Here is a 20745-nt window from a genome sequence, read left to right as displayed (position 1 = left end):
TAATTTTTGTATTTTTAGTTGAAACGGGGTTTCATCATGTTGGTTAGGCTGGTCTTGAACTCCTGACCTCGTGATCTGCCTGTCTCAGACTCCCAAAGTGCTGGGATTAAAGGTGTGTGCCACCGTGTCCAGCCTTATTTTTTACATTGTATTTTTATTTTGTTCTCCAGGCTGGAGTGCAGTGGTGCAATCACAGCTCTCTATAGCCTTGATATCCTGGCCTCAAGTGATCATCCCATCTTGGCCTCCCAAATGGCTGGCATTCCAGATGGGAGACAGCCAGCCCGGCTGGACTCTGTACTTTTTTGAGGTGGAGTCTCACTCTGTTGCCCAGGTTGGATTGCAGTGGCGGGATCTCAGCTCCCTGCAACCCCTGCCTTCTGGCTTTAAGCAATTCTTTTGCCTCAGCCTCCCGAGGATCTGGGATTACAGGCATTTGCTGCCACACCTGGCTAATTTTTTTGTATTTTTAGTAGAGATGGGGTTTCACCATACTGGTCAGGCTGGTGGAACTCCTGACCTTGTGATTCATCCACCTTGGCCTCCCAAAGTGCTGGGATTACAGGCCTGAGCCACTGTGGTTGGCCAAACTCTGCACTTTTAATGACTTGGAATGGAATGGAAAGTGGAGATAGGCATCAGTGACAGGCTTTATTACATCATTGATTTAACTTTATTTTTAAAATTTTTTTTTTTTTTTTTTTTTGTATTTTTTAGTAGAGACGGGGTTTCACTGGGTTATCCAGGATGGTCTCGATCTCCTGACCTCATGATCCGCCCGTCTCGGCCTCCCAAAGTGCTGGGATTACAGGCTTGAGCCACCGCGCCCGGCTATTTTTAAATATTTTTTGAGTTGTGTCTCACTCTGTCACCCAGGCAGGAGTGCAGTGGTGTGATTTCGTTTCACTGTAGCCTCTGACTCCTGGATTACAGTGATTCTGTTGCCTCAGCCTCTCAAGTAGCTGAGTTTAGAGGTGCGTGCCACCACCTGTGTAACGGCATGATGGGATGTGTGTGCGTGAATACATGGATGGATAAGCCCATGGTTTATATAGAAAACACAACATTTGTAATAAGTTTTATTTTTTATAATAATTGTAATGATTTTAACTATTTTTCATTTGCAATGTGTTTTATTTTTTATAATTGTAATGATTTTAAGTATTTTTTATTTGGAAGGCTGAGGCAGGTGGATCACAACATCAGGGGTTCAAGACCAGCCTGGCTAAGGTGGTGAAACCGCTTCTCTACTAAATATACAAAAATTAGATGGTTGCGGTGGCAGGTGCCTCAAATCCCACCTACTGGGGAAACTGAGGCAAGAGACTTGCTTGAACCTGGGTGGCAGAGGTTGCAGTGAGCCAAGATTGTGCCACTGCACTCCAGCCTGTGCAATAGTGAGGCTCCATCTCAAAAAAAAGAAAAAGAAAAGTAAGAAATATTGTGGAGGATTATTTGCACGCCTGTATGTGTCTATTCAGTGACCTTGTAGGATGCTCCATGTTCTCACCCTTGACCTTTATCACATTCTCTCCACTAGATAAACCTGTATCAGTTTAGTTTAAAGCTGTGTCTGTTACTTAGGTGTTTATATTCAAATGTGAACCCCAGACATCTGGATTCAGGTGCTCATGTTGATATTTTTAGCTATTTGATTTGTGACAAGTTTCCTAGAGTGTGTGTGATGTAACTGTCTCCAAGTACAGATCTTTCTTCATGGGATAGTATGTTATTTTATGGCTTATGACATGGGAAGCACTTAGAAGAGTGTATAGCACACGGGAAGCATTCAAGAATGTTAGTCATGGCTATTGCTGTGATCGTGACAGTTTTTTGTTTTTTGAGTTTTTTGGAGATGGAGTATTGCTCTGTCACCCAGGCTGAAGTGCATAGCATGATATCGGCTCACTGCAACCTCCGCCTCTTGGTTTCAAGCAATTCTATGGCCACAGCCTCCTGAGTATCGGGGATTATAGGCACCCCCCCACCATGCCCAGCTAAGTTTTGTATTTTTAGTAGAGAAGGGGTTTCAGCAAGTTCCTAGGCTGGTCTCGAACTCCTGACCTCATGATCTGCCCGCCTTGGCCTCCCAAAGTGCTGGAATTATAGGCATGAGCCACTGTGCCTGACCGATCATGATAGTTTTTAGATTCGGACTTTTCTTTCAAAGCCATTGGACTTTGTCCTCTCTGAAACAGCACTTGTATCTTAGCTCATCTAGAGACTTAATATCACCTGGTATGTTGAACATTATATCTGACATACCTCTAGAGAAAACCCTATATTTGCTTTTTTTTTTCCCCCTTTTTTTTTTTTGAGATGGAATATCAGTCTGTTGCCCAGGATGGAGTGCAATGGTGCCAACTTGGCTCACTACAGCCTCCATCTCCTGGGTTCTAGTGATTCTCCTGCCTCAGCTTCCTGTGTAGCTGGAATTACAGGTGCCTGCCACCAAGCCTGGCTAATTTTTATATTTTTAGTAGAGATAGGTTTTCACCATGTTGACCAGGCTGGTCTTGAACTCTTGACCTCAAATAATCTGCCCGCCTTGTCTTCCTGAAGTGTTGAGATTACAGGCGTGAACCACCATGCCTAGCCCTGTGCTTCCTTTTTATTTATATAGTTTTTATATTTTCTGTAAGATCGAGACTTCCATAGTGACTTATGGGATCTTAAAATCTTTGAAGGAAAAGTATAATAAAATGCAACTATGAGGAAAAAATATTCAAAAACACCTTAACGTGGTTTTGCCAGAACAGCCTTTGATCAAATAAATACTTATTTTCTCTTTTCTCATTTCCTGTGAAGGTGATAACTCCTCCATAATGTTTTGTGGAAATGTGTGTTTCATTTTAGGGACGCGTGACTTTCAGGGATGTGGCTATAGAATTCTCATTGGCGGAGTGGAAATGCCTGGACCCTGCGCAGAGGGCTTTATACAGGGAAGTGATGTTGGAGAACTACAGGAACCTGGAGGCTGTGGGTGAGGAAAATGTCCCTGCAGACATGAGGAGTCTGCTCTTGTCTGTCTTGGCTCTTCCTAGTTTTGTATTCTCTTTTGTGATTTTGCCCCATACATGGTTTTTTTGTTTTGTTTTGTTTTGTTTTTGTTTTTTGAGGTGGAGTTTCACTCTTGTTGACCAGACTGGAGTGCAATGGTATGATCTCAGCTCACCATAACCTCTGCCTTCCAGGTTCAAGCGATTCTCCTGCCTCAGCCTCCCAAGTAGCTGGGATTACAGGCATGCGCTACCACGCGCAGCTAATTTTGTATTTTTAGTAGAGACGGGTTTCTCCATGTTGGTCAGGCTTGTCTCTAACTCCTGACCTCAGGTGATCCACCCACCTCGGCCTTCCAAAGTGCTGGGATTACAGGTGCGAGCCACCGTGCTCAGCTCATTCTGGTTTTTGAGGAGCATCACAGAAGCATCTCTCACTGGCACTGTGACAATGTTCATCCCGTAAACTAATGATCATGTTCTCTAAGCAGCAGTCAGTGGTGTTGAAATTCCTCCTAGTGAGGAGGTCATTTGGGCTCACAGCCTCATATGTTTGAGGCTTTTGACTGAACTCTTGTTCATTTCGCATTTTCACACCAATATGTGCCATTGTTCATTTTTAACAAGAAAACCTATGTTCCCATTTTTTGTAGGATCAATCCTGTAACAGATATGGTTTTCATCAATCTTAGTGAGGGAGCTTGTGAAGTTGAATGGGGTTTCCATATTTTACTTCTACTGTCATTTCCTTAAGATACCGTGGCTTTCATCTTGTTGGTTTCTATGTTTTGCTTTGTTTTGTTTTGTTTTTGTTTTTTTTGATTCGGAGTCTCACTCTGTTGCCCAGGCTTGAGTGCAGTGGTGTGATCTTGGCTCACTGCAACCTCCACCTTTTGGGTTCAAGTGATTCTCCTGCCTCAGCCTCTTGAGTGGCTGGGATTACAGACATGTGTCACCACACCTGACTAATTTTTGGTAGTTCTATTCCCGATGGCGGTTTCGCCATGTTGACCAGGCTGGTTTTGATAGCCTGGCCTGACGTGATTCAGTTGCCTTGGATTCCCAAATTGCTGGAATTACAGGCATGAGCCACCGCCCCTGGCTCCATCCAAGTTTGTTTTTAAGGCTGAATAATATTCCATTTTATGTATATACCACATTTTGTTCATATATTTACCTGTCAATGGACATCTGGGTTGATTTCTTGTCTTTATTCTCATAAATAATACTGCCCAGGTGGGTGCGGCGGCACACACCTATAATCCCAGCACTTTGGAAGGCTGAGGTGGGTGAATCACCTGAGGTCAGGAGTTGGAGACCAGCCTGTCCAACGTGGGTGAAACCACATCTCTATTAAAGGTACAGTTTTTTTTTGTTGTTTTTTTGTTTTTTTTTTAAGACTGAGTATTGCTCTGTCACCCAAGCTGGAGTGCAGTGGTGCAACCTCAGCTCACTGCAAACTCCGCCTCCCGGGTTCAAGCAATCTCCTACCTCAGCCTTTTGAGTAGGTGGGATTACAGATGTGCACCACCATGCCTGACTAATGTTTTGTAGTTTTTTAGTAGAGACAGTGTTTCACCATGATGGCCTGGCTGGTCTCGAACTCCTGACCTTGTTTTCCACCCACCCATCACTTCTGGGATTACAGAAGTGAGCCACTGCACTCAGCCAGGCTCTGTTTTCACAAGCACATCACTACCTACTCATCCAGGGGATCCTTGTTCTCCCCCATGGTCTCCTACATTGCTGCACTGTACTCTTCATAGCGTTTACTTGTTTTTTTGTGTGTATGCATTTCTGGAATCTACACAGGGAATTTTGTTGAGTACATGCTTGAAACTAGAAATCAGAGGCATTGAATTTAAGAGATGTAAAACTGCTTTCACTTCAGGCCACCATACTGCTGCTTTCTTGGATCTCTTTCATTCTTGTCCCTTGCCCGTATTGTAATTTGCATAGTTAACCTTGGGTCAATATTTTACCATTTGCTAAATTAGTTCCACTTTCCTCCAAGCTGAAGATTTGGTCTATCCTAGTGGAATTCTATTCCCACAGACGTGCATGTACAAAGTTCACTCCTACAGGCCCATTACTTCCTGCCTTCCACACTTACCCTTTCTTTTGGGTCCTTGCCTCACATGATACATTGATCTGGATGCAATACTGTTTCTTTCCACCCTATTGATTTTGTAATGCCTGATGCCCCAATTTCCCCGTGAGCCCCTCCTCTCCAACACTACTCTCACTGAAGAAGTCAAGACCTTATTCATCCACTGGACAAAATTGTACAAAGCTGCCTAAATCAATGTGTGCAGGGCATGATGTCTCAGCACACGGTCCATGAGGGATGACTTAGCACCACTGTCAGCAGCACAGCTCAGCCCTTGTGTCCCAGCTCAGCCTTTGTATCCCGCTTGATGTACTTATTTCTGTTCTCCTTGAATTTTCTGTGACTGGTCATTTTCTGTACTGCCTGGGCTGACTATTGTGCCTAAGAACATGTGGTGGGATGCTTCAGGCCCAGGATCAAGTCTTGTCTCTCACTTACCATATGTGCAAACTGGGGTCATGTATATGAACAGTATGGGCCTACTGTCGTTATTTTAGAAATAATGTTAATTTGCTTCCAGGGTTTTTTTTTTTTTTTTTTTTTTTTGAGATGGAATTTTGTTCCAGTTTCCCAGGCTGAAGCGCAATAGCACAATCTCAGTTCACCGCAACCTCCACATCCCGTGTTCAAGTGATTCTGCTGCCTCAGTCTCCCGAGTAGCTGGGATTACAGGCATGCTCCACCACGCCTTGCTAATTTTGTATTTTCAGTAGGGATGGGGTTTCACCATGTTCGCTAGGCTGGTCTCGAACTCCTGACCTCAAGTGATATACCCTCCTCAGCCTCCCAAAGTGCTGGAATTACAGGCATGAGTGCCTGGCTTTTTTTTTAAGTGAAGTTTCCCTCTTGTTGCTCAGGCTGGAGTGCAATGGTGCAATCTCAGCTCACTGCAACCTCCACTTCCAGGGTTCAAGTGATTGTCCTGCCTCAGGCTCCCAAGTAGCTGGGATTATGCCTGGTGCAAGCCTGGCTAATCTTTGTATTTTTAGTAGACATGGGGTTTCTCCATAATGGTAAGGCTGGTTTCCAACCCCCAATCTCAAGTGACTCTTCCACCTGCTTTTTAAAACAAGTGAATACTATTAGACTTCTTCATATATTATAAGTTTTATAGTAGAGACTCTAAACTTCCTTTGTTTAATAAGATTTGTCAGTCTTCGGTTATGTTGATGATGAGATGCCTCTTCTCCTGTCTCACTCATTTTACTGTTCTGTCAAAAATAGCTTACACCGGCCAGCCGCAGTTCCAGACCAGCCTGGCCAACATGGTGAAACCCCGTCTCTAGTAAAAATACAAAAATTAGCTGAGCGTGTTGGTATGAACCTGTAATCCCAGCTTCTTGTGAGACTGAGACAGGAGAATCACTTGAACCTGGGAGGTGGATGTTGCAGTGAACCATGATCACTCCACTGCACTCCAGCTCGGGTGACAGTTAGATTCCGTTCCCCGCCCCCCCCTAAAAAAATTAGCCAGGCGTGGTGGCATGTGTCTGTAGTCCCTGCTACTCAAGAGGCTGAGGCTCTTTAGGTAGGAGAATCGTGCCACTACCTGGGTGATGAAGCATTACTCGGTCTCAAAAATAGATAAAAAAAGAAATAGCTTAAACTGGAAATCTTAAGACATAGAAATGTATTTCTCATGAATCTGGAGAGTGGGAAGTCCAAGAGCAAGATGTCAGTTAGATTGGTTCCTGGTGAGAGCCTTCTTCATGGTTTAGCCCAGCCATCTTCCTGCTGTGTCGTGACATGATGGAAAGAGGAACAGGCAATCAGCTCTTTACTGTCTCTTTTTATAAGAGCATTAGTCCTGGCCGGGCGTGGTGGCTCACGCCTGTATTCCCAGCATTTGGGAGGCTGAGATGGCCAAATCACATGAGGTCGGGAGTTTGAGACCAGCCTGACCAACATGGAGATACACCGTCTCTACTAAAAATACAAAATTAGCCGGGAGCGGTGGTGCATGCATTTAATCCCAGCTACTCAGATGGCTGAGGTGGGAGAATCGCTTGAACCTGGGAGGCAGAGGTTGCAGTGATCCTAGATCATGCTATTGCACTGCAGCCTGGGCAATAAGAGCGAAACTCTTTTTCAAAAATAAATGAAAGAAAACATACAATTAAAAGCCCTAGTCCTATTCACAATTAGTCAACATCCATGACCAAATTCTCTAAAAGGCCCCATCTGCAGGAACATCCTATCGGAGAATAAGAAACCTGATAATGGCTTTTAGCTAAGACAAACATTCGGGCCAGGGAGCATACATCATATTTTTTGTTTTTATTGTGCAATTTGTTTTGTACAATGTTTTCTCTGATCTCAGTTTATAAATTTTCCCAGTACACAGTCTGTATATTTTATGCATAGTGAACTAGATAACCATTGGGGAATGCATATATAGAAAATTGCTGTGTTGCCTGGCTATTACATAACTAGAGTTGTGACATCATAATTGCACTTTTCTACACTATTAGTCAATTATTTATCTATTTGTTTGTTTGTTTGTTTGAGACGGAGTCTTGCCCTGTCACCCAGGCTGTAATGCAATGGCGAGATCTCAGCTCACTGCAACCTCCGCCTCGTGAGTCCAAATGATTCTTTTGCCTTATCCTCCAGAGTAGCTGAGATTACAGGCGCCCACCACCACACCCAGCTGTTTCTTTTTGTATTCTTAGTAGAGATGGGGTTTTCCCATGTTGGCCTAACTGTTCTCGATCTCCTGACCTCGTGATCCACCTGCCTCAGCCACCCAACGTGCTGGGATTACAGGTGTGAGCCACCGTGCTCAGCCATTAGTCAATTCTTATTTCTTAAAATGCTGTGTATTTTCTTGACCTCATACCTCAGAAGGGAGTGATCTTATCATGTATTTCTTTTCTTATGTTGTGTGCTGATGCTTAAGTCGAAATTGTGGCTTTTTTCTTAAGAGGAATTGTTTAGAATTCTGCAGGCCGTATAAATGTACTCATTTGCTTGCTGGTTTTATCATGGGTTACAACATCTTATTTTTATAATTTTACATACGGCTTTACAGTATGTGGTATAGAATATAACTGACACACTACACTCGTTAATGTCACAAAGTGTCACCGGGTGCAGTGGCTCACACCTGTAATCCCAGAACTTTGGGAGGCCGAGGTGAGTGGATTACTTGAGGTCAGGAGTTTGAGACCAGACTGGCCAAGATGGTGAAACCCCATCTTTACTAAAAACACAAAAATTACACAGGCATAGTGGTGCGTGCCTGTAATCCCAGGTACTCAGGAGGCTGAGGCAGGAGAATTACTTCAACCCAGGTGGCAGAGGTTGCAGTGAGCTGAGATCATGCCATGGCACTTCAAGCTGGAGTGCAAGACTCCATCTCAAAAAAATAAAACTACAAAAAATTTTTCAAAAGTCACTAAGTGCCTGTTCTGTGTGGATATAAGTAATTTTATGACATTTATTCAGAATACATTGTAACATTTTTTTCTTTTTTTTCCTTTTATTTTTGAGGCAGAGTCTCACTTTGTCTCCCTGGCTGGAGTGCAGTAGTGCGATCTTGGCTCACTGCAACCTCTGCTTCTCATGTTCAAGAAATTCTTGTGCCTCAGCCTCCCGAGTAGCTGTGACTACAGGCACGGGCCACCACACCTGGCTAATTTTTGTAATCTTTTATTATATTCTCTGTGCTATAATTGTTTGACAATACGGAATTTACGTTGCTTTTGGTTATCCTTACATGAGGTTGTTGTGGATTATTTACCAATATTGTATATTGTGTGGGTTTTTGTTTTTTAGCATTTGTACACAGTAAATATGCTGTAAATATGAAGAATGTATATTTTTCTCTTCATTGATGTGACAGTGATATGTTTTTTGCAAATTGTGATACACTTTAGGGTCACAGTGGAAAAACACTCCTTACTTTCGGCTTACTCATGTTTGTGCCCTGTCAGTGTTTTGTCATGATATAGGAAATAGGTTTTCATGGAATTAATTTGAAGGATATGTAAATGCCCTTTGTTTATTAAAGAATCTTACTCCTTTTGTGTTCCTATACTTTGAAGATCATGTTTGGGAAGTTCAAAATAAGTATTCTTTTTGTCTCATATTTACACACTTCAGTATGATTTACCATCTGGACTTAATTGGAAACCTATTGGTGTTTATATTTTACAGATATCTCTTCCAAATGCATCATGAAGGAGTTCTCATCAACAGGGCAGTGCAATGCAGAAGTGTTCCACACCGGGACATTGCAAAGACATGAAAGTCATCACATTAGAGATTTTTGCTTCCAGGACATTGAGAAACAAATTCAGGACATTGAGTTTCAGTGTCAAGAAGATGAAAGAAATGGCCATGAAGGACCCATGACAAAAATAAAAATGTTCACTGGTAGTACAGACCGACATGATCAAAAACATGCTGGAAACAAGCCTATTAAAGATCAGCTTGGATCAAGCTTTCATTCACATCTGCCTGAACTGCACATATTTCAGATCAAAGGTAAAATGGGTAATCAACTTGAGAAGTCTACCGATGATGTTCCCTCAGTTTCAACATCCCAAAGAATTTCTTGTAGACCCCAAATCCGTATTTCTAATAACTGTGAGAATAATTCCCCAAATTCTTCATTACTCACAGAAGAACAGGAAGTACACATGACAAAAACATCTTTCCAGTGTAATGAGAGTGGCAAAGCCTTTAATTGTAGCTCACTCTTAAGGAAACACCAGACAATCCATTTAGGAGACAAAATATATAAACGTGATGTATGTGGCAAGGTGTTTAATCACAAGCAGAACCTTGCATGCCATCAGAAATGCCACACGGGTGAGAAACCTTACAAGTGTAATGAGTGTGGCAAGTCCTTCAGTCAGGTGTCATCCCTTACATGCCATCGTAGACTTCATACTGGAGTAAAACCTTATAAGTGTAATGAGTGTGGCAAGCTCTTTGGTCAAAATTCAGCCCTTGTAATTCATAAGGCAATTCATACTGGAGAGAAACCTTACAAGTGTAATGAATGTGACAAGGCTTTTAATCAACAATCAAACTTTGCACGTCATCATAGAATTCATACTGGAGAGAAACCTTACAAATGTGAAGAATGTGACAAAGTTTTCAATCGCAAATCAACCCTTGAGACACATAGGAGAATTCACACTGGAGAGAAACCATACAAATGTAAGGTTTGTGACACAGCTTTCACGTGGAATTCACAACTGGCACGGCATACCAGAATTCACACTGTAGAGAAAACTTACAAGTGTAATGAGTGTGGCAAGACTTTCAGTCACAAGTCCTCCCTTGTATGCCATCATAGACTTCATGGTGGAGAGAAATCTTACAAATGTGAGGTTTGTGACAAGGCTTTCGCATGGAATTCACACCTGGTAAGACATACTAGAATTCACAGTGGAGAAAAACCTTACAAGTGTCGTGAATGTGGCAAGACCTTTCGTCAAAATTCAGATCTTTTAGTTCATAAATCAATTCATACTGGAGAGCAACCTTACAAATATGAAGAATGTGAAAAAGTTTTCAGTCGAGCATCAACCCTTGAGACACATAAGGTAATTCATACTGGAGAGAAACCATACAAATGTAAGGTTTGTGACAAGGCTTTTGCATCTCATTCCTATCTGGCAAAACATACTAGAATTCATAGTGGAGAGAAACCTTACAAGTGTAATGAGTGCGGCAAGACCTTCCGTCTGAAGTCATACCTTGTATGCCATCGTAGAGTTCATAGTGGTGAAAAGCCTTACAAGTGTAATGAGTGCAGCAAGACCTTCAGTCAGAGGTCATACCTTCATTGCCATCGTAGACTTCATAGTGGTGAGAAACCTTACAAGTGTAATGAGTGTGGAAAGACCTTCAGTCACAAGCCATCCCTTGTATACCATCGTAGACTTCATACTGGAGAGAAATCTTACAAATGTACACTTTGTGACAAGGCCTTTGTGCGTAATTCATACCTAGCAAGACATACTAGAATTCACACTGCAGAGAAACCTTACAAGTGTAACAAATGTGGGAAGGCTTTTAATCAACAATCACAACTTTCACTTCATCATAGAATTCATACTGGAGAGAAACTTTACAAATGTGAAGCATGTGACAAACTTTTCAGTCGCAAATCACACCTTAAAAGACATAGGATAATTCATACTGGAGAGAAACCATACAAATATAAGGTTTGTGACAAGACTTTTGGGAGTGATTCACACCTGGCACAACATACTGGAATTCACACTGGAGAGAAACCTTACAAGTGTAGTGAGTGTGGCAAAGCCTTTAGTGAGAAGTCAACAATTATTTCCCATCAGGCAATTCATGGTGTAGGGAAACTGGACTAATGTAATGATTCTCACAAAGTCTTCAGTAATGCTAAAACTATTGTAAATCATTGGAGAATCCATAATGAAGAGAGATCTTACAAGCGTAACAAATGTGGCAAAATTTTCAGACATCGTTCATACATTGCAGTTCATTGCAAACTCATACTGGAGAGAAACCTTACAAATGTCATGACGGTGGCAAGGTCTTCAGTCAAGCTTCATCTTATGCAAAAACAGGAGAATTCATACAGGAGAGAAACCTCACAAGTGTGATGATTGTGGCAAAGCCTTTACTTCATGTTCACACCTTATTAGACATCAGAGAATCCATACTGGACAGAAATCTTACAAATGTCATAAGTGTGGCAAAGTCTTCAGTCCGAGGTCACGCCTTGCAGAACATCAGAAAATTAATTTTTGAGATAACTGTTCCCAATGCAATGAGTATAGCAAACCGTCAAGCATTAATTGACATTAGAGTCAAATCAGCATTGATTTGAGTTTGTATTGACTTAACATTCAGTTCAAGCCTTAATTGACATTAAAGTGTTTATGTTAAGAGGATTGAGCCAGGTGCGGTGGTTCATGCCTGTAATCCTAGCACGTTGGGAAGCCAAGGCACGTAGGTCACTTGAGGTCAGGAGTTTGAAACCAGCATGGCCAACAGATGTGAGCCACTTTTCTCAACCTATTTTCTGTTTCTTATTTTCTATTTTTCTTTTTTGAGATAGTGCTTTTTAAAGAGATAGTACTTTTTTGAGACAGTAGTTTTGAAAAGGGATATACCGTAGTACTTTTTAACAGGGATATCAGGCTGGGTACGGAGGCTCACGCCTGTAATCCCAGCACTTTGGGAGGCTGAGGCAGATGGATCATGAGGTGAAGAGGTTGAGACCAGCCTTGCTAACACGGCGAAACCGCGTCTCCACTGAAAATATAAAAAATTAGCCAGGCATGGTGGCGGGTGCCTGTAGTCCCAGCTACTCAGGAGGCTGAGGCAGGAGAATGGTGTAAACCCGGGAGGCAGAGCTTGCAGGGAGCCGAGATCACACCACTTCACTGCAGCCTGGGCAACAGAGTGAGAGTCTGTCTCAGAAACAAAACAAACCAGGATATGAGAGCCTGACAAGGTGGCTCATCCTTGCAATCACAGTACTTTGGTAGACCGACTTGAGTGGATCACCTAAGGTCAGAAGTTCAAGAGCATCCTGGCTAACGTGAAACCCCATCTCTATTAAAAATAAAAAAGTTAGCCAGGGCTGGTGGTGTGCACCTTTTGTTCCAGCTACTTGAGAAGCTGAGGCACAAGAATCACTTACACCTGGGAGGCAGAGGTTGCAGTGAGCCAATATCATCCCACAGCACTGCAGCCAGGGCGGCAGAGTAAGTCTCCATCTCAAACAAACACACAAACAAAAAATAGAAAAAAAAGAGACATCAAAAATTCTTTTGTTCTCATTGTATAATAGATTTCCTTTTTTTTTTTTTTTTCTTTCTGGTTCCTCTTCATTTCTCTATTTTTTATTTTTAATTTTTTTTGCAGTTTGAGTTTGAGATAAATCTTAGTGTTAAAAATTTTATTTCTGGCCGGGCATGGTGGCTCACACCTGTAATCTCAGCCGTTTGGGAGGCCAAGGCAGGTGGATCACGATGTCAGGAGATTGAGACCATCCTGGCTAACACTGTGAAACCCCGTCTTTACTAAAAATACAAAAAATTAGCCGGGCGTGGTGGCGGGCGCCTGTAGTCCCAGCTACTCGGGAGGCTGAGACAGGAGAATGGCGTGAACCCAGAAGGCGGAGGTTGCAGTGAGCCGAGGTTGTGCCACTGCACTCCAGCCTGGGTGACAGAGCGAGACTCCGTCTCAAAAAAAAAAAAATTTTATTTCTGCTCTCGGCCTTAGTGCCATGTTCTTGGAAACCTCTGTGCCATGAGAGCCAAGTGGAGAATGAAGTGAATGCTCAGCCTGAAGCACAAAAGAAGAAAGATGAGGTACAGCTCCAAGTAAACTGCTAGCTTGTTGCACCGTGGAGGCCACAGGAACAGAAACATGGAGTGCCAGACGCTGGCGATGCTGTTACAAGTTGTGAGACTGCATGCTACTATCTAGAGCTTGTCTCAATGGATCTAGAACTTCATCGCCCTGTGATCACCGATCACCTCTGAGACCCACCTTGCTCATAAACAAAACTGCCCATGTTGGTCCTCTGCCCTGGACCTGTGACATTCTGGACTATTTCTGTGTTTATTTGTGGCCAAGTGTAACAACCATATAATAAATCACCACTTCTGCTTTTTTAGCTGAACAATTGAAAAAAAAATTATTTCTTTCTTAATCCATAATGACTTCTGAAAGATGCCTTTGCAGCATCCTAAAATCAGCTCACATCATTCATTTCTGTACTTGAGTATTTTCCGGTTATTCTCTGTTGACCCCGGAATTCATTAGAATTTTTTTTTTTTAACAATTTCAAAATAGTTGCTGTTTGAAATTAGCATCCGGTTCAGTTCAAGGTCTGCATGCTTTCTAGTCTTTGTTATTTATTGGAAGCCTTGGTACCTAATACTTAAGTTTGATTGTTTCAGTGTATACTTGGTATAGATGTCAGTGACCTTTTAACTGAACATCAAAATATAGTTTAACCAGTTAGTCTGTTTTTCAGTTTTCTTTCCTTTTGTCATTTGTTAAAATCTTGAGCTGGGAGCTGTTTATTGCGTGTTTCCCTCAAGGCCCTCTGGTCCATCCTGTAAAAATGTTGAAACATGGGCTGCATTGGCGTAGAATACTCCTCCAAAAGAACCCATGTGTTCTTTTCTTTTTCTTGAAATGGAGTCTTGCTCTGTCGCCTTGGGTGGAATGCAGTGGTGCAAACTCAGGTCACTGAAACCTCTGCCTCCCAGGACCAAGGGATTCTCCTGCCTCAGTCTCCTGAGTAGCTAGAATTACAGGCACCCACCAGCACGCCAGGCTAATTTTTGTATTTTTAATATATTTTGGTATCTAAACATCACATGATGGACATATTTGTTTTCTGGAAAAACTCCGAGGAAAGCTGCCGCCATAGAGACCCATTGCCATAAAGCATCTCCTTTCTCTGTCACATCCTCCACCCTCCTTACAAACTCACTGGGCAGCAGCTACTGTCAGTTCTGTGTCAGGCGTCAGGGCAAGTCTCGTACACATGTATTTCTGCATAAAGCAAAATAGTGTTGAAGTGTTGGGAGGACGAAAATTTTTGGGGGTGGTATGGAGAGATAATGGGCGATGTTTCTCAGGGCTGCTGCAAGCGGATTAGGGGTGGCATGGGAACCTAGAGTGGGAGAGATTAAGCTGAAGGAAGATTTTTTGGTAATGGGTGATATTGTGGGCTTGTTAGAAGAAATATTTGTCACATAGAATTATTGGTGTTGGCCTGGATACAGTTTTGTTTGAATTGAAAACCTAATGGAATAAGAGAAGGAGAAAAACAGGTAGTAAAGGACTAAGAATTGGGAGGACCCAGGACATCCAATTAGAGAGTGCCCAAGGAGGTTCAGCATAGCCCTGCCAGCAAAGATTATTTATATACTTTAAGAGTTAAGAGTGGCAGTTTGGGAATAGCACCAGGAGATATCAGCTGTGATGTCTTGGAGAAATAGTGTAAACCAGCAGTGTAGAGAGCAGGGCATTTATGAGTAGTTGAGATCAGTGAATACAGAAGATAGTAGGGATGACAAAGTTTTGGGGACACAGTCCAAGTAGGTCTGGTGTCTGGAATGAGATTGGGACCTGATAAAAAGGAGTGTTGATACAGGAGCTCAAATGGGCTGTACCCTGTAGCATTCCAAGGACGGGACCTAATTCTGAGAAGGGCAAGTGGTAAAAGTATTGTCCAGTCCTTTTTAAGTTAGTGACCGAGCTTGGTGAGGTGTGTTTTGAAAAGACCATTAGTCCATTCTACCTTTTCTGAAGATTGAGGAAGGTAAGCAGTATGAAGGTTCCACTGAATACCAAGAGCCTGAGCTTGGGTGATTTAATAAAGGCTGGTCCGTTATTGGACTGTATAGAGGTAGGAAGGCCAAACTGAGGAATTATGTCTGACAGAAGGGAAGAAATAACCATGGTGGCCTTCTCAGACCCCGTGGGAAATGCCTCTGCCCATCCAGTGAAAATGTCTACCCAGACCAAGAGGTATTTTAGTTTCCTGACTCAAGGCATGTGAGTAAGTCAATTTGCCAGTCCTGGGCTGGGGCAAATCCCCAAGCTTGATGTGTAGGGAAGGGAGGGGGCCTGAGAAATTCCCAAGGAGTAGTAGAATAGCAGATGGAACACTGAGAAGTGATTTCCTTGAGGATAGAGTTCCATGATGGAAAGGAAACGAGAGGTTCTAAGAGGCAGGCTAGTGGCTTGTAACCTACATGGAAGAGGTTATGAAATGATGACAGAATAGAATGGGCCTGTGAGGCTGGAAGGAGATAATTTCCTTGGTTCAAGAACCATTTGCCTTGTGTGGGAAGAGATTGATAGGTGGAAGTTTCAGTGGGGGAGTGGCCAGATGAGAAGGAGAAAAACTGCTGTAAGAGATAGAAGTTGGAACACTAGCTGCTTTTTTAGCTACTTTATCAGCATAAGTGTTGTCCTGAGTGATGGGATCTGATGCCTTTTGATTACCCTTGGCGTGAATGGCTCCAGCTTCCTTTGTAGGTAAAGGGGCTTTGAGAAGAGTTTTTATTAAAGAGGCATTAATGATGGAGGACCCTTGCATGGTGAGGAAATTTTTTTCTGCCCATATAACAGCATGGTGGTGCAGGATATGGAAGGCATATTTAGAATCAGTATAAATATTGATGCACATTCCTTTTGCAAGAGTGAGGGCTCAAGTTCAGGCAATGAGTTCAGCTTGCTGAGAGGTAGTGGAGGGGGCGAGAGCAGTAGCCTCAATGATAGATACTATAGCATAGCCTGCGTTTGCTGGTGATTGGCGATTGGGCCTAGTGGAACTGCCATCAATACACCAAGTGTGATTAGGATGAGGAACAGGAAAGAAGGAAATATGGGGAAATGGAGTGAACGTCAGGTAGATCAGAGAGATACAGCCATGGGGGTCAGGTGTGGTATCCGGAATAATGTGGGAGGCCGGATTGAAGTCCGGGCTAGGAACAATGGTAATTGTAGGAGACTCTAAGAAACAGTGAGCATAGCTGAAGGAGCCAGGGAGCAGAAAGTATATGCATCAAGTGTGAGGAAGAAAATAGATTTTGGAAGTTATGAGAATTGTAGAGAGTGATTTGAGCAAAGTTTGTGATTTTGAGCCATGGGGGAGGATAGGCCAGACAATTTTGTTGATAAGGAGCAGATCCTGAACTAACCTGTAAGGCTTGTACGGTTTTTGGACAGGTAAAATGGGAGAATTGTAAAGAGAGTTTATAGACTTTAAAATGCCATGCTGTAACTGGTAAGTGATAACAGGCTTTAATCCTTTTAAAGCATGCTGTGGAATGGGATATTGGCATTGAGTGGGGTAAGGGAGATTAGGTTTTAATGAGATGGTAAGGGGTGCATGATCGATTGCCAAGGAGGGAGTAGAGGTATCCCATACTTGTGGGTTAAGGTGGGGGGATATGAGAGCAGGATGCGAAGGAGGCTTTGAACTGGGGAAAATGGTGGCAATGAGGTGCGGCTGTAACCTAGGAATTGTCAGTAAAGTAGATAATTTAGTTAAAATGCCTCAACCTAATAAGGGAACAGGGCAGGTGGGGATAACTAAAAAGGAGTGCTTAAAAGAGTATTGTCCAAGTTGGCACCAGAGTTGGGGAGTTTTAGGAGGTTTAGAAGCCTGGTCATCAATACCTACAAAAGTTATGGAGGCAAGGGAAACAGGCCCTTGAAAAGAAGGTAATGTGGACTGGGTAACCTCCGTATTGATTAAGAAGGGGTCGGACATACCCTCCACTGTAAGAGTTACCCAAAGAGTCTGTGATGGTCCAGGAGGCGTCCGAGGCAATCTGGCAGTGTCAGTCTTCAGTCGCTAAGCCGAACAGATCTGGGAAGGAGTCTGTCAGAGAGCCTTGGGCCAGAGTTCCAGGGGCTCTGGGAGTGGCTGCCAGGTTGGACAGTCTGATTTCCAGTAGGATCCCACACAGATGGGACACAGCTTAGGAGGAATCCTGGGCTGCAGACATTCCTTGGCCCAGTGGTCAGATTTCCAGCACTTGAAGCAAGCTCATGGGGTAGGCGGTCCTGGAGGGATGCCTGGCCACTGTGGTTCAGGCGTTTGGAAGTTCTTGTGTGTTGGAGATGTGGCTTGGGTTTGTCTCACAGTGGAGGCAAGGAATTGCAACTCAGAAATGTGTTGCTACTTGGCTGCTTCTACTCTATTATTATACACCTTGAAGGCGAGGTTAGTTAAGTTCTGTGGTGGGGTTTGAGGACCAGAATTTAATTTTTGGACCTTTCTTTAACGTCAGGAGTAGAGTAATAAAATGTATATTGAGAATAAGATGGCCTTCTGGCTCCTTTGGGTCTAGGGCAGTAAAGCGTCTAAGGGCTGTTGCCAAACAGGCCATGGACTGGGCTGGGTTTTTATATATGAAAAAGAGCCTACATGCTAACTGATTTGGGAGAAATCAGAAAAAGAAAAAAGAGCATTAACCTTGACTATGCCTTTAGCTCCAGCCACCTTTTTAAGAGGAAATTGCCAGGCACGTGGGAGAAGGCTATGGGAGAGGGCTATTCGCAGAACAAAACTGTTAACTGGACTGGGTGTGAAGAGGTGAGTTGATAAAAGGATTATAGGGTGGGGGAGCAGAGGCTGAGAAAGAATTGGGACCTGGCTTGGCCTGGTGAGGAGCAGCCTGGGGAGGAGGGGAGAGGTCAGATGGGTCCAAAGAAAAGGAAGATTAAAAAGACCCAACAACGATTGGGGTTGGGACTGAAGGGACAGGTGGGAGGGAAAGAAGCAAGATTTGGGATGAGTTGCATTGGGAACAGAGACTAGGTGGGGACCTACGTGTAACAGAATGCCTGTTCCTTGAACTGGTTGGTCTGAGGACAAGAGATTGTAGGTGGATCTTTCTCATGGAGCAAAGAGCAGGAGGACAGGGGATTGATCTCCCAAGGGAGGTCCCCCTATCCGAATCATGGCACCAAATTTCCCGGGTTTCAGCACCAAATTTCACTCTCTACAAGAGAAGAGACCACCCAACAGGCTTTATATGAGCAACAAGGCTGTTTATTTCACCTGTGTGCAGACGGGCTGAGTCTGAAAAGAGTCAGGGAAGGGAGATGGGGGTGGGGCAGTTTTATAGGATTTGGGTAGGCAAAGGGAAATTAGTCAAAGGGGGTTGGTCTTTGGCGGGCAGGGGCGGGGGTCACAAGGTGCTCAGTGGGGGAGCTTTTGAGCCAGGATGAGCCAGGAGAAGGAATTTCACAAGGTAATGTCATCAGTTAAGGCAGTAACAGGGCATTTTCACTCGTTTTCTGATTCTCCAGTTACTTTAGGCCATCTGGATGTATACGTGCAGGACACAAGGGATATGATGGCTTAGCTTGGGCTCAGGCCTGACAGTAAATTTTAGATAATTTTTTGTTTTCTTTTTCTTTTCTTTTTTTTTGAGATGGAGGCTCACTCTGTCACCTGGGCTGAAGTTCATTGGCATGATCACTGCAACCTCTGCCTCCCAGGTACAAGCATTTTCCTGCCTCTACCTCCTGAGTAGCTGAGATTACATGAGCCCACCACCACACCTGGCTAATTTTTGTATTTTTAGTAGAGACAGGATTTCACCATCTTGGCCAGTCTGGTCTTGAACCCCTGACCTCATGATTCACCCACCTCGACCTCCCAAAGTGATGGTATTACAGGCATGAGCCACCGCGCTTGGCCAAATTTTTTTATATTTATGTTTTTACTTTAGGTTTGGGGCCACATGTGAAGCTTTGTTACATAGGTAAAGTTGTGTCATCGGGGTTTGTTGTACAGATTATTTCTTCACTCTTGTATTAAGTCCAGTACCCAATAGTTTTTTTTTGTTTTTTTTTTTTTTTTAGACGAGTTTTGCTCTTGTTGCTCAGGCTTGAGTATAATGGCATGATCTCAGCTCACCGTAACCTCTGCCCCTCAGGTTCAAGCAATTCTTCTGCCTTAGCCTCCCGAGTAGCTGGGATTACAGGTGCCTTCTGCCATGCCTGGCTAATTTTTGTGTTTTTTACTAGAGACAGAGTTTCACTATGTTGGCCAGGCTGGTCTTGAACTCCTGATCTCAGGTGATCCTCTCCCCTAGATCTCTCAAAGTGCTGGGATTACAGGTGTGAGCCACCATGCCCAGCCCCCAGTAGTTATTTTTTCTGCTCCTCTCCTTCCTCCCACCCGTCACCCTCAAGTAGATCCCAGCATCTGTTGTTTTCTTATTTGCATTCCAGTAAATATTTTACTTTGATATTTGATCCTATTGGTGTAAAAATTTACATGTTATCATGTTAGCAAACGTGGCTAGCTTGCTCTTTGACATCTGCATTGGAAATTGGCTGAATGACAAGGTGTGGGTCCTTTTTGATTTTTCTCTGTATAAAGAGTCCTGTAGTGACTGCCTCTGTGCATACCTGCATTACTACAGATACCTGAAGCTTCCTCCATGTCAGGCAGTTGAGAGTGATTTCTTCCTCTAGGATGGGGCATTTCCTATTTTCTAAGATCTGACAAGATTTCCACCTGCCCCCAACTGCCAAACCATTCTTTTCCACCAAGATGAGATTCCTTTTCAGTTAAACAAAACTTGCTACTTCTTACATTTTTAAAAACATATATATACTATATACATTATATATAGTATATATACACACATCCCCACACATATACACACATATATACATACAGATTAATATATACACACACATATGTATATATTTTGAAAATCTTTTGTATTTTGAAAATCTGAGGAAAATGACAATCCTTTGTATTAACATCTAGTTTTTCTGAGTCTGTGTAGGTTTTATTATTTTGTTGACATATATATACAAAATGGATTTTTGTACTTTGAGTGATTTTGTTTTCATGTATTTTATTTTCAGACGGGGTCTTGCTTTGTTGCCCAGGCTAGTGTGCAGTGGTGTGATCGTAACTCACTGCAACCTCCACCCTAAGGATCAAGCCATCCTCCCACCTCCAGCCTGCCAAATAGCTGGGACCACAGGTGCCTGGCACCATGCCTGGCTAATTTTTTTTTTTGTGTGTGTGTGTGAGACAGAATTTCAGTTTCCCGGGTTGGAGTGCAGAGGCGCGATCTCGGATCACTGCAACCTCTGCCTCCAGTGATCAAGCGAATCTCCTGC

General features: G+C 43.1%; 1 protein-coding gene across 1 annotated transcript in view; it reads left to right on the top strand.

Annotated features, from left to right (window-relative positions):
• The window catches only part of LOC105497042 (zinc finger protein 600), a 46519-nt gene that overhangs the window by 13535 nt on the left and 12239 nt on the right, over positions 1–20745 (top strand). The window contains exons 3-4 of the mRNA XM_071086085.1: positions 2857–2983; positions 9268–12818. Of these exons, the coding sequence (XP_070942186.1) occupies positions 2857–2983; positions 9268–11453 (2313 nt within the window). The 3' untranslated portion in view covers positions 11454–12818. The remainder of the gene's footprint in view (positions 1–2856; positions 2984–9267; positions 12819–20745) is intronic.

Source organism: Macaca nemestrina, chromosome 20 (assembly GCF_043159975.1).
Source record: "Macaca nemestrina isolate mMacNem1 chromosome 20, mMacNem.hap1, whole genome shotgun sequence".
In the NCBI taxonomy this organism is placed as follows: domain Eukaryota; kingdom Metazoa; phylum Chordata; class Mammalia; order Primates; family Cercopithecidae; genus Macaca; species Macaca nemestrina.
Note: the sequence above shows the minus strand (reverse complement) of the source record. Positions and strands in the feature narration are given on the sequence as shown.